Here is a 23,813-nt window from a genome sequence, read left to right as displayed (position 1 = left end):
ATCTTGGTGTCTGTGACATCACACCCGTCTGGTTTTTCTCCTCTCACAGTCCCTGCTTCTCAGTTTCCTTTGCTGGCTCCTCTTCCACTGTTTTACCTCAAAACTTTGACGTTTCTTAGGGCTTATTCCTGGGGACCTTTCTCATGGTTGTAAAGGCCACCCATGAGAAAGACAGCTGGTACCTTCCAGAATTCATTCTACCATTCTCTATCAATCACAGAGCCTCTATTTTTAGCCGGGCACATTGCGCCTAGTTAAAAGGCCACATTTCTCATCGTAGCTCATTATTTTGGCCAATGAGATGCCAGCAAAAATGCGTGGGACTTCCAGCGCAGTCTCTTAAAAAGAAAAGGGTGCACTTTTCCCCCTCTCTCCTGCATGCTTCCAAAGGTGGAGCGCAATGAGGTAAACTTAAGATTGGAAACCAAGCGCTGAGCGTAGCAGAGCAGCTCAAAACTGCCTACCTTTGGACTTCTTTTTTGTGAAGAAAGAAATCAATTTCTATCGTAAGTTATTATTTTTTTTCTTTTGTCATTTGCAACTGAACCTCATCCTAACTGATTGTTCCTGTCGCTGTCGTAGTTGCATGCTCACATCCCACCAGGAAGCCTGCGTACAGCAGAGGACAGACACCTCCAGGGGGAAAGAAACGCTGGGCCTCCTTCCGCAATTGTAAGTAACCAAGCTACCAGGAGGATAGGATGGGAGGCGGGCCTAGGAATACAGTTTATTAGCTCACAGAGAGCACTGAATGCTAGATTAAGGAATTCGGACTTTATTCTGCAAATCCCTTGCGGACAGGACACCCTGTCTGTCTTATCTAGTAATGCTTCCACTTTGTAGATGCTTAATGAATGACTATATTCTTTATTAATTAATGCTGTTAACTTAAACGACAGAAGAATTGTTGCGAGGTGGACCAGTTGGGAATCACCACCTGATCCACCCCTGTCCGGGTTTTACAGGTGAAGTAACCTAAGTATCTTTTGCTGGAAGTGGCAATCAGCCTGTCCGCGAGGAAAGGCAAACCGAAAACTCCCATCTCGAGGATGAAGGCGGTAGGGGGTATAGAATTGGGGAACGGGGCCAAGAAAAGCAGTTGGATGTGTGGCTCCTCAAGATGGCTGCCCCGAACCCCATGACCGGGAGGAAGCGGAGCTCCGCCCCAGCGCGCCGGGCCCCACCCCACTCGGCCCCGCCCAGCACCACCCCCCTCCGGGGGGGGCGGTGCGGGTTGTGAGGTGTCTCAGCGAAGCGCCTGCGCAGTGGGCAGCGGCGCGCGGGGCGGAGGCTTTATAATCACTTCGACGCGGCCGCTCGGCTTCTACCTCGGGGAGGGCGGCCAAGGCGGCGGCGGTCGCCGCGCCGGTTGAGGGGGCGCTGAGGCGGGAGCAGTGGTGGCGCTGGGCGCCCCTCGCTCCTGGGCCTCTGGGGACCATGGGCTCCGAGAAGGACTCCGAGTCGCCGCGCTCTACATCTCTACACGCGGCCGCGCCCGACCCCAAGTGCCGCAGCGGCGGCCGGCGCCGGCGCCTCACCTTCCACAGTGTCTTCTCCGCCTCGGCCCGCGGCCGCCGCGCCCGGGCCAAGCCGCAGGCCGAGCCGCCGCCCCCGGCCGCGCCGCCGCCGCCCGCCCCGGTCCCGGCCGCGGCCCAGGCCCCGCCGCCCGAGGCGCTGCCCGCCGAGCCGGCCGCCGAGGCGGAGGCGGAGGCCGCGGCGGCGGCCGGGCCCGGGTTCGACGATGAGGAGGCGGCGGAGGGCGGCGGCCCCGGCCCGGAGGAGGTGGAGTGCCCGCTCTGCCTGGTGCGGCTGCCGCCCGAGCGGGCCCCTCGTCTCCTCAGCTGCCCGCACCGCTCGTGCCGGGACTGCCTCCGCCACTACCTGCGCCTGGAGATCAGCGAGAGCCGGGTGCCCATCAGCTGCCCCGAGTGCAGCGAGCGACTCAACCCGCACGACATCCGCCTGCTGCTCGCCGACCCGCCGCTCATGCACAAGTACGAGGAGTTCATGCTGCGCCGCTACCTGGCCTCGGACCCCGACTGCCGCTGGTGCCCGGCCCCGGACTGCGGGTGAGCGCGGGGGCGTGGCCGCCCGGGCAGGGGCTGCGGCGGAGGGGGACCCGGGCCCGGGGACCGGACCCCACCCCGCGTGTGGCCGGCCCGGAGAGGCGGTCGGCGGCGCCCAGGGTGCGTGTGTGTGGCCCAGCACCGAGGGAGCGGAGAGGGATGAACAGCGGGAGGAAGGAGAAGGCGGCAACTGCGGCGGGTTGGTAACCGGCCACCATCGGCAAGCCCAGACCCGTGGGGGACGGCACCCACCACCCCGCCCTACCCGAGGGCTTGAGGTGGGGGCTGAGCGGTCCTCGAGGGCAAGGGAGCTGTCCATCAAGTCAGGAGGCCTGGAGAGGCTTTTAGGTCGGGTGAACGCCCCTCCGTCCAGAGGTGTAGGGGGCACGTCTTAATGAGGGCTGGGAGGGAATGACTGGCAAAGGATGGAATGAGAATATCATTCTGAGGGGCTCGCAGCAGTCGGAGGGGTGTGTCCCTTTGGCCATGGGCAGACTTAGCAGCATTGCAGGAGAAGGTGTGTTCTGACCACCGCTGCTGAAAGTTGGAATGGAGGTGATGGAAATGGCACCAAGGGGGAAAGGACAGCTCACTGGCAGCTCTGGGGCACCCGGGGCATCGTGTGCCTTCTGTGCTAAGCTGTTGGGAGGCCCGCTGTGGTTTTACACTCCTGCCTTGGGCAGAGTGAGGGGTGGACGGGCCCTTTCTTTGTCCAGAGAAGCAACGGGGCACTGGGAAGAAGGATGCCCAGAGGTTGATACGGTAGGAGAAAATGTGATACCCGGCCCCTCTGATCGTGAGTTCTTGATGACAGTCTTTTTCATGAACCGTATATCCTGAATTTTTAAGGTCAGTGAGAAAATATGCAGTCTTTACAGGGACAGAATTCCAGCAGATTTTGCTATCTAAAGTATTCAGTGGAGACCACCCTCCCCCCCTCTTGAAAAAAAAATCTGTGTGTTACTGTCCGTACAAACCATGAATGGTTGCATGCAGCAAAGAAGAGCTTATCTAAGTGGTTGGGAGTCAGACTGTGCCATTTACCAATTCTGTGACCTTGGGCAGATCATTTTATTCTTGTGTATTATGCTTTGGGGGCAAAAAGATGCTAGGGACTCCTTGCAGTGTGTGAATGTAATGCCAGTAAAAAGCTGCATGGTCCTTTGCTTCAAAGGAGTTAAGAAGGGCTTTTAATTGTAGCCTGTACATCAAGGCTGTTTTAAGATTTCCCCGATGCTATTTGTCTCCTCCGAAAGAAGCTGTCTTAAGAGTGTCTAGAAGAGTTAACTTCTTTCTATTTTGCCAGACTTGTTTAGAGATGGGTGTGTTATTTAACCTCACTGAGATGGAGTTTCTAAATTACTTTGAAGGGTTGTAGTCAGAGGTATGGTGTTTGTCTATGGTAGATCACTTTCGCTTTCAATTAATAAGTGTCAGAGGGAACCTTGTAGGCTCTTATTTCTGGTGGTCTGGTGATCTTAATGGCCTTTAGAGGTTAATATACATATGATATGCAGGCATCATACATACTGTTGATCTATTTTCTGAACTAAAAGAACATTAGGAGAGCATTGCATGGTTAATTTTGGAATAGTATATTAAACTACTTTTTTGAAATGTGTTTCCTTGAGTTTTAACTGAGAAATGTGGCATCACTGATTATCTTTCTGGAAAAACTCCCTTTTTGTTTTTCTACGAAATCAGTCACTGTCTTTGCTCACATCAATAAAAATGGACAGGAATTAACTTACCGTCTTGATGGTAAACTGTAAGCCTTTACTGAAAGCTATTAAGGAATTAAGACCATTTCTTATTTCAGCCAAGTATTGGATTAGTATCATCCAGAGTTTTTTTAATTAGTTAAGAGAATTATAAAAATTATATAACTATATTTTTAAGTGTGTTATGTGTGGGTTTAAAGAAGGTAGAGTTTGGAGAAAGCAAGCAAGCTGGCAGCTGAGTATACATGTGCCAGGCATACATAATTGAATTTGATTCTTACAACATTGTAAGATAGATTTGATCTAGTTTTACAGATGAGAAAAATGAAATTTAAATAAATTGAGTGACTTGTTGAGGGTCATATAACTAGTGGGTGGTGGAACCAAGCTTGAAACACTTAACTCCAACCAAGGCCAATATTCTTTCCTCTTAGCTTTTTTCTTTTTAAAAGCATGAGATTGTTGGCATTATTGGGGATGCTACTGTTTGGACCATTTTGTCAAATGTTGTAGCCTAAGGACAACATTGAAAGAGCCAAGGATGCTAAAATCTAGTTTCTCTTCTGATTCTTTTTGTGAAGAGCCACTTATCTGCTTTTTCTTACCTGAAATAGGCCTAATCCTTTCCTGACTTGAGAGGCTTATTAATTAATGTTTACAAAGTGTTTTGAGATGTGCAGTTGGAGGTGTTAGATAAATAGAGAGTAACTTTAAAATTCTGTCACTTCCCGGGGCGCCTGGGTGGCTCAGTCGGTTGAGCGTCCGACTTCGCTCGGGTCACGATCTCACGGTCCGTGAGTTCGAGCCCCGCATCAGGCTCTGTGCTGACAGCTCAGAGCCTGCAGCCTGCTTCAGATTCTGTGTCTCCCTCTCTCTCTGGCCCTCCCCCCGTTCATGCTCTGTCTCTCTCTGTCTCAAAAATAAATAAATGTTAAAACAAAATTAAAAAAAAAAAAAAATTCTGTCACTTCCCAAACAAGTGTCTGAGTTCCCTGGGGATGTGGCCAATGATTTTGCCACCTCTTTTTATTTTAATTTATTAAAAAAAAATTTTTTTTTTAACGTTTATTTATTTTTGAGAGAGAGAGAGCATCAGCGGGAAAAGGGCAGAAGGAGGGAGACAGAGGATCCAAAGCAGGCTCTGTGCAGTGAGCACAGAGCCCAATGCAGGGCTTGAACTCACAAACGGTGAGATCATGACCTGAGCCGAAATCAAGAGTCAGGCAGCCACTTAACTGACTGGGCCACCCAGGTGCCCCACCACCTCTTTTTAATGCCAGGAGAAAAATAGCTTATTTTGTTTTGTTTCAATCAAATGGTTCTATTCTATGTCTGTTAAAATTCTTGATGAGCAGTTAGAGAAGCATAATCCCCAGTTCTCTTCTTGAACCTGACCACCTTTACTCATAAATCAACTTCTTGCAGCCAGATTTATCAAGTCCTCCCTTTGCTCTGTGTGTGTATATGTGTGTGTATTTGAAGGAGGCATGTAATTGATCTTACAGAGTTCTGATCGTTAGGTTCACTGTGATTATAATGAGAACACTGTATATTAAAAGATTATCTGTTTACGGGGCGCCTGGCTGACTTCAGTCTGAAGAGCGTGTGACTCTTGGGGTCATGAGTTCGAGCCCCTTGTGGGTTGTGGAGATTACTTAAATAAATAAACCTTAAAAATTATTTGTTTACAAGGTATTTGTAGAGCAGAGCAAAGAGTCATGAATTTTTCTTTTCCCAAACTTGAATATGATTTTATTTTAATCATAAATAAGAGGACCAGTTTCAGTGGGGAAGCATTTACATTATTATTTAATATTATTAAGTAGAGCATTACCAAGTACGTTTAAAACATTACTTTCTAATAGGTAAAATTAACTCAAAATACAAATAACTGACCTTTTTATAGTTCTTTATGGTAAATTTATTTTATAGAGGAGAAACCAGCCCAGAGAAGTTTAAGTGTGGGCTTCAATGTCTCAGTGCTAATAAGTGGTGCAGTTGATTATAACTGCTTAGAGTCTCTGCTTAAGCATGAGGTCTTTTCAGAAACCCCCACCTCATGTAAATATATAATGTTTTCCTGTCAAGTACTGTGTTGCCAGTCTTCAAACCCTTTCAGAATCTCCGGAAGACTGAGGGGTGAGCAGAGGAGGCAAAGAAAATTCCTGGTGTACAACAGCAGACCTTCTGTACGAATGAATAGGAGATAAGGCTGTCTTGACCTAAATTCTTTGTGCAGGTCCACCACTCCAGCCTCTCATTGCTGGTTCTCTCTCAGTCCCCCCTCCTACCTGACCCCAACAGGTAGTGTCAGCTGTTGGTCTTCCTGGAGAACTGGACTGGACCATCCTGTAAATAGGAACCTTCTGTTCATCTCTAGCACAATTGTGAGCAAGACAAAATTCTCAGTCAATGAGGGAGGATTTTCTTTTCCTCTCTGCAACCTTCCTGGACATCTTTTATCTCTCTCTTTTGGTCTGTGTGTGTGTGTGTGTGTGTGTGTGTGTGTGTGTGTGTGTGTCTTTCTGGTATGACATGTAAAAAATTGAGATAAAGTTGATCTGGACGTTTTCTCTTAATTGATGTCTGTACCTTCTATTTCACAACTCTTAAGTCTCTTAAGCCTCTTAAGCCCCCCATCCCTCGCTTGTCCATCTGCATCATCCTCCAGCTCCATATATCTTTCCCATATTTGCCAAAGTACTCATTCTAAAGTGGAACATCTTATATCACTCCCCTGCTTAGAACTGTTCATACCTGGGGCGCCTGGGTGGCTCAGTCGGTTAAGTATCTGACTCTCGGTTTCGACTCAGGTCATGATCTCAAGGTTTCATGGGTTTGAGCCCCAAATTGGGCTCTGTGCTGCCAGCACAGAGCCTGCTTGGGATTCTCTATCTCCCTTTCTCTCTGCCCCTCTCCCAGTCACACTATCTCTGTCTCTCTCAAAATAAATAAACTTAAAAAAAAAACAAAAACCTGTTCATACCTGACATATAAGATGACTTCTTATGTCTTTAAGAAGTGATTATTTATATGATCTACCCTTATAATGCAAGCCTCATTATAGTCTTCTACCATCTTTTCATGTTATTTTCTGTTTTTCACCTACAACAGTATTTTCCAATGTATATTATACGTATTACTGGAAAGGAAAACGTTTTGTGATCAAATAAGCTTGGGAAATACTGGCTTGAGCAAAAAAAAAAATATATTTCTGAGCTTTCTGGACCCTTTAAACATGCTAATATACACTGTAAATTTTGCTAATGCTAATAAACAGTGTAAATCTTCAATCTGGTGTAATTTCCCCAAACTTAGACCAACAGGAAACTCCTTTAACAGCTACTCTGTCTTCTGTTAGTGTCCTTATTTAACAGTGAATCTTGTACTCTGAATAGATTAAGAGCTCCTCTAGACTAGGATATCTGTATTCCAACTTTTTCCATAACACTGCGAACAAAATTTTTCAGTTAGATCTCAGAAGAATGGGATATTGAATTTAGATAGTTGAAGATAGATAAAGATAATGAATAGCACAGTTTTTGGAAGAGAAGCAGATAATGAGGGGGAGGGTAAGAAGAGGACAGATGATCATTAAGTAGACACTTTTGAGAATTATAAAGTGTTGAACCTTAGGTAAATATTGGGTATTACAAAAAGGACTTAGACATGGTCCTCTTGATAGGGAGTTTGGCCTGTTAGAAGGGATGATAGGTAAGTAGGTAGGTAGGTAGAGAGATAGAAAGAAAGAGGAAAAAAAGGAAAAGGAAGAAAGGAAGAAGAAAGAAAGAAAATGCAGTGTAATACATCCTAAAGAAAATACAAATCCTCTTAGAGGATAGATGAAAGATTTTGTATGAGGGTGTCAGGAAAGGGGTGCCTAGGTGGCTGACTCAGTTAAGCATCTGACTTCGGCTCAGGTCATGATCTTACAGTTCATGGGTTTGAGCCCCACATCAGGCTCTGTGTTGATAGTGTGAAACCTGCTTCAGATCCTCTGTCTTCCTCTCTCTCTGCCCCTCCCCTGCTTGTGCTCTCTCTCTCTCAAAATATATATAAACATTAAAAATTTTTTATTAAAAAAAAGACTTCGCAGAGCAGGTAATATTTGATCTGGGCCTTGAAGAGTAGGAGTAGTAATTCCTACAAGGCAAATAAAGATGCAAGTAGAGAAAAAAGCATCTTATATCAGAGGGTTATGAGCAAATACATAGAGGTATAAAAATGCAGTGCTAAGTCTGGAGGCTAGTTTGGTCAGCTTCTGGATGCACAATATGGAGAGCATGATCTGGAAAGTAACTAGAGATCAGTCTGAAAATATAGACTGGATTCAAGTTGATAGCCCTATCTAAGCCGTGCAAAGTTTAGGTTTGAAAGACTTTTTTTCGCTGAAGGATTTTAAGTAAAAGAGTAACATCATGATAGATAACTTTCTGGAATTGGAATTTGGATTGGAGTGGAGAATAAGGAGACTAGATAGTAGACTCTTAGAGTTGTCTGACCAAGAGGTGACATGAGTTTGAACCAAGGGGGTGGGAATAGAAGGGGGAGAGATAGTAAGAGTACAGCTCATGACAACTTGGTGCATATCTGCTACCCTTACACATGCTCAGGGTCCATTTGTAAATGAAGTTACATGGCCCGGAGCTACAAAGTGCAGACATAATATAGGAACACATTTCTTTAACTACTAGGGTATGTGGAACGTAATCAAATAATAATGGGATTTTTTTTTCTCCAGGGCTGAAGTTAGGTAATACTGTGGTCTAGCCTGTCACACATATTTCTGAAGAATTAGGAAGTGAATAAAATTGGTAAATTTGTATGAAATTAAGGGGAGGGAGAAGGATACGTCTGTTTTCTTAGCAGCATGTAATTTCCAACACCTATTTAGCTGCTGCTTCTCCCTCCCCACCCCCCATTTAGCTTCTAATTAGCAAGCCTGAGTTCTTGGTTACTCTAAGAGCAGGGTGGGAGAGAGGCTCCAGTGTGGGACATGGAAGAGAAAGAACAAGATCATCAAGGTGGATTTGGTCTCAAGGATGAAGTTTTTTTCAACTACCTGTGGAAGAAGATTACCTTATTCAGAATTTAGGAGTTTACTCCTAAAATGGGTTTAGACAAAGTTTTAGGACTAAGTTATAGTACCTGGCATATAATAAACCAGTAGATACATGGATAAAGTTTAAAGATTGCTTTAGGACTGGGGCGCCTGGGTGGCGCAGTCGGTTAAGCGTCCGACTTCAGCCAGGTCACGATCTCACGGTCCGTGAGTTCGAGCCCCCCGTCGGGCTCTGGGCTGACGGCTCGGAGCTTGGAGCCTGTTTCCGATTCTGTGTCTCCCTCTCTCTCTGCCCCTCCCCCGTTCATGCTCTGTCTCTCTCTGTCTCAAAAATAAATAAACATTAAAAAAAAAAAAAAAAAAAAAAAAGATTGCTTTAGGACAGAGTAATGGTCCATGAGAAGAGTTAGAATGGCCTGGGGAAAGTAAAGAACTTAAGCAGGAGAGGGTCTCTATCATTCGTTGAACACAAGCATTTTAAGCATGAACCAGTATACTATACCCTGAAGATTAAAAAAAAAAGGATGATACTTTTCCTTGAGTCTAGTCTGGTTGGGGAAGCATATGTATAAACAAATAATTAGAACATAATGTGATAAGTAATATGAAATAATCGTACATAGACATAAAGTAGGCAACCAGCCGCCTAAAGAGATTAAGTGGATTTTATAGGGAGATGAAATTTGAGCCGGTTCTTAAATGGATAAAGTATTTGCCAGGGCAAGAAGAAGAAAGGAAAGAACATTTCTAGGCAGAAGGAGTAGATTATGCAAAGGCTATGAAGTAGGATAAAATGTGCTGTATTTTTATATCATACCTTTCAGGGCAAGATCTCAAATGCAGTTTAAGAGTATGTGTAGTTCCACTTAAATGTGGCAAGCACCTATACCTCCATTTTTGGGGTAGAGGTTAAGGCTTGGAGATTTAAATTAGCTCAGTGTCATGCAGTATGAGTCAGGGACAAGGAGCCCAGACCAGGCGCCCAAAAACAGGAATGCCAAGTCTCGTGCCCTGAGTAATTCTGTGTCATGGTAATAGATTGCTGTGTGTTCGTGAGTATTTGGGGTTATTTTACTTCCTTAGAACCAAATTCTACACCCAAAATTGACATTATCAATCTTGTCAAATGTCCTTTAAAGAAAAAATAAAAGATTCTGTTAATAAATATTTACTCCCACCATGTGAGGTAGGAATGGATCAGGAAATGATCAAGGCTTCCTGACTGTGTAATTTGTATCATCAGAAGTTGACTACTTTTCAGAGGCCATCCAGTACCTTTCCTATAACCCAGAATAGTAAGGAAGTCACTTTCTTCAGGAGAAACATTGTTTATCTGTAGTAGTTATTTTGCAGTGAGGTGGGGTAAATTTGCTCAGAACTCCTACAGGATATGAATCATTTGCATTCATACATTGATCCCTTTGCTGTTTCTGAGAAGAGATTTAATACAGACTATATTATGTAACATAGATGATATGTCATCGATACCTTCAATGCCATTCTCAAATCAACTTGCAGAATCTATAATAAACCTGAGAACTTAAGTTGCTGTTATGAACATCTAATGTACATTCAAATAAACAGTAGAAGAAACCCAAGAAAACTTTTATTAGCCTTCCATAAAAGTTGTTTAAGGTCTTTGGCAATTGGAGGAGAAAGTGGAATAGGGGACAGCAAAGCCCAATGGCAACACCTAAGCCTATAGTCATTGACCTGTTAATATTTTGGATTGTGAGACAGAATTCTTGGAAAATAAACATGAATTATAAGAAACAGTTGATGTTGGTGCAGATAGATTCTGAATTGCCCATCTTTACTCAGAATGTGTATCAGAAGAGAGAAGGAAGGAGAGGGAGATAATAACCTTATTCTGTATTAATTAGTAAGGTAGAAGAATGATATTCTTGGACTCTGGAGCCTGTCAAGGAAGTAGATATTTCAAGGTATAGATTTGAGTAAAAAAAAAAAAAAAAAAAAAAAAAGTTTGAAAGATAAAATGAGCTTTCAATAGGAGAAACTGGTCATGAATCCATCTGTGGCTCTTGTCTCAGGCTGTGTGTGGTCAGACCAGCTTCACTGTGGAACTTAAAAATAAAAAAGTATACTTTAGTTTTTGCTATAGCTTGTTTTACAAATGTTCTGTCCTTTAATGTAAACAAATTCTAATCTCTCTAAATATAGTAAACCATCAAAAGGATATAGTTTTGTACCCTGTAATTTATGAAACTTGCTGTGGGAAACTGCTTTTAAAGCAGCTTGAACTGTGACTGAATATGTGCTAGAATTCAGGCTACCTATGGTATTTTCCCCTATTTTTTCACAAATAAGTGATTTGTGTTTTTTTAGAATCTCAAGAAGAAATTTACTTTCTCACACAGAATATGTTTTACAGTTTGTTCGGCATGCTTGTGTGTATATGTCATGTGTTACATGTGAACTCTTTTCTCTCTATATCATGTGTAGTGACGAGGAGAGTCAGTGTTACCCCACTGACACTGATGAATAATGTCTGTCTTGTTCCGATCTTTCTTACCTTACTGATCCCTCTTTCTGTGTCCTTACCCAGTTATGCTGTTATTGCCTATGGCTGTGCCAGCTGCCCAAAGCTGACCTGTGAGAGGGAAGGCTGCCAAACGGAGTTCTGCTACCACTGCAAGCAAATATGGCATCCAAATCAGACATGCGATATGGCCCGTCAGCAGAGGGCACAGACTTTGCGAGTACGGACAAAGCACACTTCAGGTCTCAGTTATGGGCAAGAATCTGGACCAGGTATAAGTTGGCATTTTCTCATTTTTCTCTTTATTTGATATTTCATAACATGAGCCTAAAGCTAGCAGAGATTATCTTAATGTATAACCAAGTGTTTCCTGGGATCAGAGAGCAGAACATATTTGGTAATACCTTCAACGTTGTATTTGATACGTAGCTTCTCTCTCTGATAACTATAGGTTTTCCAACCTATAAATTGGTAAAATTGGAATGCAACAAAATTGAATTCTCTAGTTTCTACCTTCTAAATTTTTTTTTTTTACATTTATTTATTTTTGAGAGACAGAGAGACAGAATACAAGTGGGAGAGGGGCAGAGAGAGAAGGAGACACAGAATCCGAAACAGGCTCCAGGCTCTGAGCTGTCAGCACAGAGCCCGACGCGGGGCTTGAACTCATGAACCACAAGATCGTGACATGAGCAGAAGTCAGACACTCAACCGACTTGAGCCACCCAGGCGCCCCTGTAGTTTCTACCTTCTTAGTAATACGTCTCATATTGGAAAGTAATTAGGTCCTTCTGCTAAGGACTTTTTCGAAACCTTCATTGTAAGCAGAAAGACATTTAATTAGTATTAAACCTCTATTATTTTCCTACCAGCTTTAAATGCACCACTGCTTTTGGAAGTAGGGTACAGAGTTAAGGAAAGGAAATATTAGTAGGATTAATGATTAACCTTAAAAGGAGGAACCTTGGCAAGTCAGAGTAAACCTACTTAAAAATTTCACTGGGTTTATTACCTTTTATAAATGTATTTTATTTCACTGATGTCATTTGGGAGAGGCTGGTAGGAAAGATTTTACCATTTACTTTTTCCTGACACAGCATAATCTCCTAAATTGTCATTTTAATAGGATAGTTCCTAGCTTGCTGTGAAAATTACTAGGTGTGTGCTACATAGCATACCCACTTATATTTAGGTTTTGAATTTGAAAGTATCATGGGAAGGGTCTGTGGGTTGTGTTAACAGCAAATCACAATGATACTTACTGAGACTGAGAAACGAGTTTCTTGAGCTAAAGTTTTTTTGCAGACTGTTCCTCCTGCAGGACTCTGCTTTGAATTCTGCCAGCCTATTGGCTGATGAAATTTCATTTTTCTTGGAATGATCTTTCTCTCTTGGGAAGTATTCTTGCTCAGAGTGTGGCTTAAGTGCTGTGTAAGATGCCAGTTTGGGGGATAGGCAGCTCAATATGAGACAGGATCCATTTTATGAAAATTCCTGAGGTCTAGACATAGCCAGCCTTCCAGTGAGGTGGGTTGCACAATTTGGAATTCTTAGTTGAGAGTTTTTGACTGCCTCCTCACTTTTTATATATATTCCTAGGAATAATAAATCAAACTAGGTTTAACTAGGGATATTTTTCTACCCGATTTTCCTTCCCCTCTTAGCAGATGACATCAAGCCATGCCCACGATGCAGTGCTTACATTATCAAGATGAATGATGGGAGCTGTAATCATATGACCTGTGCAGTGTGTGGCTGTGAATTCTGTTGGCTTTGTATGAAAGAGATCTCAGACTTGCATTACCTCAGGTGAGAAGGCAAATGTGTCCATTGCTTTATAATCTTGTTCTTTTACTGATTGAGGGGAAAAAGGAGGTCAAAGAGACATAGTTGTCTGTCCTCGCATTACAGAGTAAGGAAGCTATAAAAAGTTCTTCTGAAGTACTCCTGTGACCATGTTTTTTTCAAGTTCAGCAACTTCCAGGGACTGTTTTCATTACCTTCCAGATAGAGTTCAGTTTCCCTAGCATGGCTTTAAGTCTTTCCACAATTTGGTCATCATCTAATTTTCTCGCTTTTTCCATGTTGCTTTTATACATGCTATATATTACAGGTAACCTGGGCTTGCTGTTCCTTGTGTCTGCTCTGTGCTGTCTTATTGTTCATGTTCTTTCATAATTGTGTATGTTCTTGCCTCTGCTCAGAATGCTTTCTGATCACATCGCCCTCCCAGCAACCTCTTTTTATCTCAACCTGTTCAGTTTTTATTCACCTTTCAGAGGTCACTTAAATGCCATTTTGTCTGTGATGCCTTCCCCAGCTTTTTCTGCCTCATTCTTCTATATTGGCATTCGTTAAATGTTTCTTAATAAACATCACTATTTTTGCTTCATATACAAGTCTAATTTTGCTAAACTGCATAAGTTTATTAAGGTCGGACTTACCTTTTTACAGTTTCTTACATGTAATGACTTCCTAAAGGATTCTAAAGGATTCAGGCTGAATACTAAAATATTGTCCTGAAGGAGTTAATATTTACCAACTTAACATTCATTGTGTGCATGAAGCATTTTCATTTCCAATATGGCAGACATTGAGTACTGACACTATACCGATTATCAGTGACACGAGTGTGTAAGACATGATCCCTACTTTCAAAATTGCTTATCCTGTCTGGTCAAGAAGACGGGACAAAGGGAGTGAGCAAAAATGGTTGAACACATAAGGATTGGGTATAAAAGTAGCCAAACTCGGAATATGAAACTGACATAAAGGGTGTGACAAAGTCTTTTTATATCCTTTCCCAGAAACATAGTTTACACTATCTATTGGATATGGGTAGGACAGATGCCAAGAAAACTATGCAAATCAGTGTTTATTAGCTGCCGGGCACAGTGCTTTTGGATGCGATATTGAGTGTGTAGGTTGTTCAGGATCCCAAGTAGTATATCAGTCAAGGAAGCGGAATCAGTGTTGATAGGTTAAGGAGGACAGAGTTCAACAGAAAAGAAAGGAAAGAGGTTTCAAGTCTGGAAGCATACCTTTACAAAAAGTAAAGGGCCCAGAGCTCTAGTAATCTGACCTTGTCTTTTGCTCCCCCTCATATGATATATTCATTTCCTGTAACCTCTTGTAACTATTAATCATTCCTGTTGAAAAAGAAGGCTCTTGCTCTTAGTAAGCCCTCTGGTGACAATAGCTGCATTTGTAATATTACCATTAACTTCAGCATGTTTCCTCTGCAGCCCCTCTGGCTGCACATTCTGGGGCAAGAAGCCGTGGAGCCGTAAGAAGAAAATTCTTTGGCAGCTGGGCACACTGATTGGTGCTCCAGTGGGGATATCCCTCATTGCTGGCATTGCCATTCCTGCCATGGTCATCGGCATTCCTGTTTATGTTGGCAGGAAGGTAAGACATGCTGAGTTCTATGTATGTTCCATCCCCAGGTTTGCTGGTAAAGGTTTGAAGGAAATAGGGAGGAGCTTATATTTCAGAGCTTCCTGAAAACCAGCTGGTTCTTGGATAAAAATAACCTTAATTTCTTAAATGGATTTTCATAAACCCCAAGAGATCTGGAAGTTCTTATTAGCATCCTGGGCCTGGTTTGTCTCGGTGACTTAAAGGTGAAATACTTTTCCTCACTCTTCTGAGTTATTTTGTCTCTTCTTGGATTAACTTTTCCTGTATTACTTTATGTCACCCTGGTCTGAGTTAGGTTCAAATTGGAGTAAGATGGCCTCTTGGTGGGTGGGGGATATATTTTAATACAGATAGAATATTCACTTGTCTTTTTTCACCCTAGCAAAAAGATTGATATCCTAACCTGCTGACCTGAATTTTATTTCTTCTTCTTAGATTCACAGCAGATATGAGGGAAGGAAAACCTCCAAACACAAGAGGAATTTGGCTATCACAGGAGGAGTGACTTTGTCAGTCATTGCATCCCCAGTCATTGCTGCAGTTAGTGTGGGTAAGCTAGCCGAGACCACAACTCTTCTCCTTCCCTCCCTCTCTTTTCTTTAGCCGCCCCCCGCCCCCCCTCGCTTTCCAACTATAGCAGTTTAGCCAGCTGGCCAGATGCTCCACCTCGGAGGCTCCTACATTCTATGCCAAACCCACCTTGGGAGTTAACTCTTTTAGGCGCTATCATTGTGATTATCAGCTGCACTAAATTGTCACACTTTGGGATCTTTCATTCTTAAATTAGTGCTTAGAACTCCATCTGGCACATAGAAAAGTTTGAATTAAAGGATATCACTTTAAGACCTAGTTTTTCACCTTTCCTCTCCACTTGCCAGGGAACCCACAAAATAAAATTACTTTTATTTTGATTTGCTTAATGCCTCATAGTATTTTAAGAGGCATGAGGGTTTGTTCTAGAATAAGACTATTATAAGTAACATTTATTACAGCTCTCCATGTGCCAGGAGCAGTTCTGAGTGTTTTGCATGTATTAATTCATTTGATCCTCACAGCAGCACAATTGTAATAGAAAGGTGCAGTAATTTGCCCCAGGTCACTTAGCTGGGACATGAATCAAGGCAGTCTGACTTCAGAGCCTGTGCTCTTAACTAAGCCATTCTGCCTCACACAGCAGTAAGATTTTGGAATTAACACTCTGCAGGGGCGGGGATTCTAAGCCCCCACTTATTTAATGTTTGATTATTGATTGTTTGTTGGATTAGCATGTCAGCAGTGAGTAGAAGAGGGAAAATGAAAGCAACGTGTACTCACTGTGCTGGGCACTGTACATACTTTTCTTGTGGTCAGTGACAACCCTGGGAAGATATGTCCGAGGTTATGCAGCTAGTAATTTGGAGCCAGGATTCTAATCCAGGCCTAATTCCAAGTCCGGTCATCGTTTCTTAGTCCCACCTACCTTTTTAGGATAAGCCATCTTCTTTCTGTGGCCCTTTATAAAGTGGTTTGTCTGTGCTCAGGCTGGAAAGGAAAATTTAGGACGGTTGAAACCTGATGGCCTGCTGACTTGTTTCCTTCTCCTCCCCCAGGTATTGGTGTCCCCATTATGCTGGCTTATGTCTATGGGGTTGTGCCCATTTCTCTCTGTCGTGGAGGCGGCTGTGGAGTTAGCACAGCCAATGGAAAGGGGGTGAAAATTGAGTTTGATGAAGATGATGGTCCAATCACAGGTAAAGGGAGAATTTTAATTTCCCTTTAAATTTATGGGACGGAAGATAAAAATCTGTAGAATTCTGTACATTTTACAGAGAGATTGTCATTGGATTACTTTGGGTAATGAGCTTTGTAGGGGGTAAAGTATTTTTAGCTTTTCATTTCTTTGTTCCAGAGTTATTAGGTTAATTCCTCTGGTACTTGGCTCTGTGTGGCAGGTACAAACTAGTAGGATTCCAAGTAACTCCAAGTATGCTGGTAATAGTAGTGATTATAATAAAGTCTTATACCTGCACAGTACTTTATAATTTTCAGAGGACTTTACACAGTTATTATCTCATCTGGTTTTTATAGCAGCTCTCTGAATAGGGAAGGCAAGGGCTATTATCATCCGCATTTAATGGGAACTTCTTTAAGCTTTTGTCTCAACATCTGTTAAATGGGTTTAAGAGCTTCTGCAGAGCTGGGACTAGAGCAAGTCTTTCGACTTCTTCCCCGCCTCCCCACCCCCCCCCAACTTCTACTTTGATGTTTTTGCTTTACCATATTAACTAAGCTAGGGCACAGAGAGTCCCACAAGTTTTTTAAGCTTCCTACTAGTCTCAGCACGTGACCTGAACATATTTTGAAATCTTCATGTTTGATTAGATGGCATCTGTGGTATAATAGTGGACTTAGAATCCGAAGTGTAGTTTTGTGTGACCAGCCATGAATGGGACAAGTCATTTACTTCTAAGATTTCACTTCCTCAGCTGAAATTGGGCCTGTTATTGCCGAGTTATTGGGAAGATTAAATATTAACATATGTTCAAGCATTTGACATGTAGTGGCTGCATGTAGTAGCTGTTCATTAAGTGGACATACGAGTATTCTTCTACATGAATGCTCTCCACTCTGAAGAGTCATTACAGGAAAATAACAGACTCTGTTTTGATGCCATGTTATCTTCAATTGAGATATTTTGTTCCTTCCCCAGTGGCAGATGCCTGGAGAGCCCTTAAGAACCCCAGCATTGGGGAGAGCAGCATTGAAGGTCTGACTAGTGTATTGAGCACCAGCGGAAGCCCTACCGATGGACTTAGTGTTATGCAGGGTCCATACAGCGAAACAGCCAGCTTTGCAGCCCTCTCAGGGGGCACGCTGAGTGGTGGCATTCTTTCCAGTGGCAAGGGAAAATATAGCAGGTAAGCAAACAGATAATTTCTGACAGAACCAGTTGGAATCATAAGAAGTAAAATACCTGTTTTGAGTCATTTCTCTGTGCTGGGCACATCTCATATATCATCTCATTTGATGTAATCACCAGTGGAGCCGGGGGGTTTTGTGTTTTTAACTTCACAATGAGAAAATGGGCTCAGAAATGTTAAGTGAATTACGGAAAGTTTGGTGTTCTTCCCGCTGCACCATAGCAACTCCACGTAAAGAGTAATCCTGACTTCAGATCTTCCCTCTCCTACATTAAGCTGCCTGCTTCTGGAAGGGAAAGCACACGTTTTCGTGGCAGTCACTAAAGTGCACTCCCTGTTAGGCTTGTCACTGACTTTCAGTTGAACAGCATTCATGCTGTATGTTGTTGGCTTATTGGTGTTGTGATCCTTATTACCTTCTTATTCCTATTTGATAGATAAGGAAAATCAATTCTATGAACATGCGTTGAGACTATGTAAAACTTTATGACTAAAAACGTTTTGACCTGCTCAGTTATTTTACCAGTGAGATAAGCCAGAACATATTCAGAGAAGCATAACAGATGTCACATGAGAAGCAGTGAGTTGAGCGCACTGGAGAAGGGAGACCCGTGGATAGGGCAAAACAAGGCGAGGAGGTAGGAGAAATTATTGCCTTCAGATAGCTGAAGGACCTTGAGTTGGAAGAAAGGATTCTGACTCATGCCAAGAGGTAGATTAAGGCAACTTAGCAGAAGTTAGAGGGAAACTAATTTTGTTTCATTATAGAGATTATAGGGAAAATCTATATAAAAATCCAAAGAAGGATTGGATTGGATAACCTTGAAAATACTGAGCTGCCTATCCCTGGAACTATTTAAAGTAAGACCAGATGGCCATTTGGCTATTAGGCCTTTTGGCTAAGGAGTCAAGCAACAGATGACAGATGGATTGGATCCCACACCTGAGTACCTGTCAGTCACCTGGGAGCCTCTTAAAAATAGACTTCAGGGCCCTATCCCAAATGAATAAATTGAATCTCCTGGAGTGGAACCTGGGGATCTATGTTTGGAAAAGGCTCCCCAGGTGATTCTAGCAGTCACTGTACAAGCTGGCATCTGGGAAGCACCTAATGGATGGTGTTGTGAAAAGTCTCTTCCAATTCTCCGAATCTGTGGAAGAGCCAAAACTAGAACCCAGGTCTGTGATCTGACGCCTCGTTCTCTTGGGCCGTGGCACATGCTTGAGGGTATCTGAGGCCGGAGCTACAGAGCAAGGCATAGGCAGCAGGATGGTGGTTGCTCAAATGTGCAGCTGAAGGCTGCTGCTGACCTGTCTGTATCTCATGACTCTGGCCGTCTCTTGTTAGGGGATCCCGCCCCCACATGCCAGAGAATTCACTGCTGGGCTTTCTTAAAACCATCACCCTTGTAAAGAAGCAGACAGACATAATTGGAGACTGACTTGCTGAAACTGCTGCTTAACCAGTCTAGCTGTTCCAGTTCTGTGAAAGCCTTTTATAGGAAGTGCATGAGTCAGGTGGGTTTGACTGTGAAACCTATTAAGAGGAAATACTTAAGGTGAACTGCAAACTGGTGTTCCAGCCAAGAAGGGAAATGGTTATGGGTTCTCAGCTTTGAGACACAATCGGGGAAGCTTGCTGCTCTTGTGGGAGATCGGATCCTCTGTGTCCTTCAGTCTCATCGCCTGGAGGTAATTTGATAGCTAAGTGTTTGAGTTCCCATGTGCAAGACGTAATGTAAATGAGATGTGGTCTCTCCTTTTTTCGGAGCTCACAGATGATTGGAGGAGAGATGCACGAATTGATTTAATAAGTAGGTAGGTGCTATGGGAGCACTTAACAGGAAATGACTGGTTTGCTGGGAGAATGAGGGGAGATGATACCTCCGTTGTTGTTAAGGACTGCATATGAGTTTGTCACATAAAGAAAGGAAACTTCCAGAGTGAGGGAATGGTATGTGCAAAGTCATGGAGTATACAATGTATATAGGTGTGTAAGGAAAGAAAGAATTCAGAGTGATTATGATTTAGGACTGTGGTGAGAGACGAAACTGGAGAGAGAGCTTGGAGGCAGATCGAGAAGACTTTAAATGCCTGTTGGCAGTAGAGAACCAAGAGAGGACTGTTAGAGTGATCGGGTCTTTGTCCACATTGGCACTGATCTGGAAGGTGTTGGACTTGGACTTAGGGCTGCTGGAGAGAGAACCCAACTGCAGTTTTCCAAGGAGGAGATGTTGAGCACCTAAAGTTAAATAGTAGCAATGGGGATAGAAAGGAGGGGACGATTTCAATAGGTATTCAAGAGAGAAAATATGTGGGCATCTATCTGAGCTATTTGACAATTGGAGAAGATCAGATCAACTCAGTTTGCAAGAGAATAATAGAAGAGATGTGTGCCAGGAAGCAGACTGTCTCAGAATACCCAGGTCTCATATTAACGTGAACGTCCCCTCTTTACACAGGTTAGAAGTTCAAGCCGATGTCCAAAAGGAAATTTTCCCTAAAGACACAGCCAGTCTTGGTGCAATTAGTGACAACGCAAGCACTCGTGCTATGGCCGGTTCCATAATCAGTTCCTACAACCCACAGGACAGGTATGTGAACAGTCAGAGATGCCCAGGAGAGGTTGGAGTTTGTAGTTGGGTATAGGCCTTCAGAAGCTCAACGCCTCCTGTTAGGGCTGCGTGTGCTATCGGATGGGGTGTATCGTGTGTGCCCTTTGAGTTCACCCGGCAGGTTCTTGGTATAGGAGTGTCTGAAATCTCTTGATTGATTCTTCTTGTTAGCACTTGATTTTTAGAGATTTCTTTCTTTCTCCCTTTTCTTCCTTCCCCCACCCTCCCCTTTTTTGGGTCTTTTTTGGCTATTGTATAATTATTCACATGAAACTTAAGGAGCTAGGTTGCTGTTCACTGATGTCTGTGGGTCTGTGGTTTCTGCTCTCATGTTGCTCATTGCTTGATGTGACTCCCGTTGCCTATTTCTCTTTATTTTTGAGGAACTGGTGTAACTGACATGGTGTGATTGCAGCACCCCCTGCTGGAGGGGTTCTGGTTCCTTCCAATTGTGACACAATAGCAAAACACTGAATCTCCTTTCACTTTCATGTTTTGAGTAAGATAGTGTGAGGGTCCGACCCTTAGCTGAATTTTGAAAGCTCTTTTGTAGTTGTATAAAGAAATTGGCAGAGGTGCGTATGTGTTTTTAATCATCGAAAGAGATCTAGTTCTTCACCATCTCACTTGAGAGTTAGGTTAAAGTTTTACGTTTGCCAAGAGTGAGCTCTCGTCTCCTGACTACCTGTGTTTCAGACTTTCTAATTCTGAACCCACAAACTGCTTGTACCAACAGGTATAGCATGACCCGTACGTGACTCAGCAAAGTGGATTTTGTCTCCACAGAGAATGCAACAATATGGAGATCCAAGTGGACATTGAAGCCAAACCAAGCCACTACCAGCTGGTGAGTGGAAGCAGCACAGAGGACTCACTCCACGTTCACGCCCAGATGGCAGAGAATGAAGAAGAAGGTGGTGGCGGTGGCGGCAGTGGCGGCAATGAAGAGGACCCCCCCTGCAGACACCAAAGCTGTGAACAGAAAGACTGCCTGGCCGGCAAGCCTTGGGACATCAGCCTGGCCCAGCCCGAGAGCATCCGCAGTGACCTGGAGAGCTCTGACACGCAGTCGGATGATGTGCCGGACATCACCTCGGATGAGTGTGGCTCCCCTCGCTCCCAGACGGCAGCCTGCCCCTCCACTCCCAGAGCCCAAGGTGCACCGAGCCCAAGTGCCCATATGAACCTCTCTGCCCCAGCCGAGGGGAAGACTGTCTTGAAGCCAGAAGGTGCAGAAGGCAGAGTATGAAGTGGAATGAATGCTCCTGTTCTGAGAAGCACACTTGTAACTGCATCTTTTGGAATTTTTTTGTTGGGGGGGGGGTGGTGGGCGGGAATTTATGTATTTTATTTCAAATATTCTCTGGTCACAGGTTTTCCCCAGGGAAATTCTGAGAAATTTGCTATTTCTTACCAGATAAAACATGGAAATTTTTGCCCTTCGTCCCACCCCCCAACCCCTTCCCTCCTTGTTTTAGTTTTAATTTATTGGTTAAACTGAAAGTGGCAATCCGTGAGGTGTGTCAAAGAGTGTACAGATGTATGTGTGTATATTGTACGTATGCTAACATATTACTGAAAGAAACACATTTTAATAAAGATTTCTGTCGTCATTCAACTCCTCTCATTTTCCTTGGCTTGGGACAGTCCTACAGAGCCAAGTGTTTGACCGAATAGACCAGTCTCAAGATGGAAGTTTTCCTAATCCCAGGGAAGAAGCATTGTGTTCTAGTTAGACTGCAGTGGAGTCCCGTATACACCAACGACTCCGAGCCTGACAGGAAGCGAAGCTTGGCTTGTTTGGGACTCCGGGGTCAGACTGCAGAATTAGCTGAGTCAGCTGTATGGAGAAGCTGTAGATTAAAATGAACCTCGTTTGTCCTCTGGAGGCAGCCTGCAGTTTTCCTGTTCAAGCTTTACTTCTTTTCCGCACCGTAGCCGCCAGTAGGAATGTGCTTCAGAGGAGAGAAGGGGTGGCTGTGCCAGTGGCTCTTCAGAGAGTCCCAGTGAATGATGTGGGGTTACAGGCTGGGGACCGAGTATTCTTACTGGAGGAGGAAAGGTACTGGTTTTGCATAATCACCGAGCAATAACCCCGAATGTTTGTTACATTCCCGGGTACGCATTCCCCGTTCCAAAAGGCTTTCTTAGTTTTGCCAATGTAGTTTGAGTAAGAGGGACTAAGGAATGTGACTAAAACTCGTCATGAAAGGAGTTAGGAGACATGCCATCAGGATCTCAACATTTGATTTTATCTGCTCTTATAAATTTGTCAGAATTGAGCTATGTTAGTACTACTTGGGGTTTTGGCCTTAGAAATGAGAGCTCATACATAGTGTAGCAGCAAAACCAAAAGATTCATGAAACCTGATGTAAGATTCTAAACCTGGCAGTAACTTACTTTGTGACCTGTGAGTCAGTTTTTCTCTCATGCTCTTAATTTCCCCAACTCTTACACAATATTTAAGGAACTTCTTTAGCACCTTAGCCCTGGGCCCAGAGGAAGAATTGAAAACATCCTTTCCCTAAGGACCAGATGGCTTTCTGTTTCCTTCCACAGATGCACCTGCTCCTTGTCTTCCTGGCCTGTGCTTTACCACAATGAGGATGATGAGTCTGGACAACAGACAACTTGGAAGACTCTTAACTCTTGGGCACTGCGGCCAGACTGAGCACATGATGCTCATTTCCCTGCACCTGAGACAGGAAATGCTCTTAGCGGACTTTGAGTCTCTGTAAGAAAGTGCCCTGGAGGGTGTCTTTGTGTGAAAAAGGGAAACTGTTGGAAAAGGGGGCAAACAGTCTGCAAATCTGTGAAATGCAAATTATCAGCTCAAGATTGCAGTTCTCTTGAAGCCTTACCAGGACAGCAGTTAACTTTGATAAACTCGAAGAAGTCTTTGGGAGGGGCAAGAATTGGCAGCCAGACCTGTGTTCTTATCTAAGCTCCACTTCTTCCTGCTGTGACACTTGGACAGTTGCCTCTGAGTCTGCTGTCACTCAACCAGAATGGGGAAAATAATCGTTAATTACGGGGTCGCAAAGATTGACATGGTGTACTGAAATGCTTTTGGTAAAGACCCGTGTTTTTTTCTCCCGCAGGAATAAGAATAAATTAAGGGAGATTATGGGGGTCATCTAAGAAAAGCCCAGAACTCTAGACCAGAGGCTATGAAAAGCTAAGCTTATTCTAATCCTTTGCAACACTGCTTTGTATAGCCTAGACGTTGGCTGATGAAAAGGCCCTTCGGCACCACCTGGAGGAGAACATGAGTAATGCGTTGGAAAAGTTGGTTCTCCCTTTAGAAAATGGGGAAAGTTTAACTTCCTCTTTGTACAGCATTCGTTCGTTTTGAAATGCCTACTGCATTTCAAGTGTAGCATGCAACAACGAAGAAAACACAAAATTGTTGTCCCCGTGGAACGTACACTCTAGTGGGGGAAAGACGATCAGATAGATGATCTGGATGAGGATAAGTGCACTGGAGAAAACAAAGTAGAAAGAGTAAAGAGAGTGGTCGATGGAGCC

The 23,813-nt window shown here is 43.7% G+C and overlaps 1 protein-coding gene across 3 annotated transcripts; it reads left to right on the top strand.

The window, feature by feature from the left end:
* Nucleotides 1-26: 26 nt before the first annotated feature.
* On the top strand, nucleotides 27-23,349 carry RNF19B (ring finger protein 19B). Of its 3 annotated transcripts, none has more exons than XM_042996343.1 (12): nucleotides 34-506; nucleotides 583-672; nucleotides 966-2,069; nucleotides 11,416-11,621; nucleotides 13,014-13,158; nucleotides 14,595-14,757; nucleotides 15,205-15,319; nucleotides 16,359-16,499; nucleotides 17,459-17,666; nucleotides 20,132-20,263; nucleotides 21,071-21,569; nucleotides 22,845-23,349. In XM_042996343.1, the coding sequence occupies exons 3-11, from the start codon at nucleotides 1,438-1,440 to the stop codon at nucleotides 21,531-21,533; spliced, it is 2,205 nt and encodes a 734-aa protein (XP_042852277.1). In that variant the 5' UTR covers nucleotides 34-506; nucleotides 583-672; nucleotides 966-1,437; the 3' UTR covers nucleotides 21,534-21,569; nucleotides 22,845-23,349. The 3 variants fall into 3 exon arrangements, with proteins under 3 accessions (XP_042852279.1, XP_042852277.1, XP_042852278.1); XM_042996344.1 differs by having other exon boundaries at nucleotides 36-506; nucleotides 13,017-13,158; XM_042996345.1 differs by lacking the exon at nucleotides 22,845-23,349 and having other exon boundaries at nucleotides 27-506; nucleotides 13,017-13,158; nucleotides 21,021-21,105.
* Nucleotides 23,350-23,813: the final 464 nt, after the last annotated feature.

The sequence above is a fragment of the Panthera tigris genome, chromosome C1, assembly GCF_018350195.1.
Source record: "Panthera tigris isolate Pti1 chromosome C1, P.tigris_Pti1_mat1.1, whole genome shotgun sequence".
In the NCBI taxonomy this organism is placed as follows: domain Eukaryota; kingdom Metazoa; phylum Chordata; class Mammalia; order Carnivora; family Felidae; genus Panthera; species Panthera tigris.
Note: the sequence above shows the minus strand (reverse complement) of the source record. Positions and strands in the feature narration are given on the sequence as shown.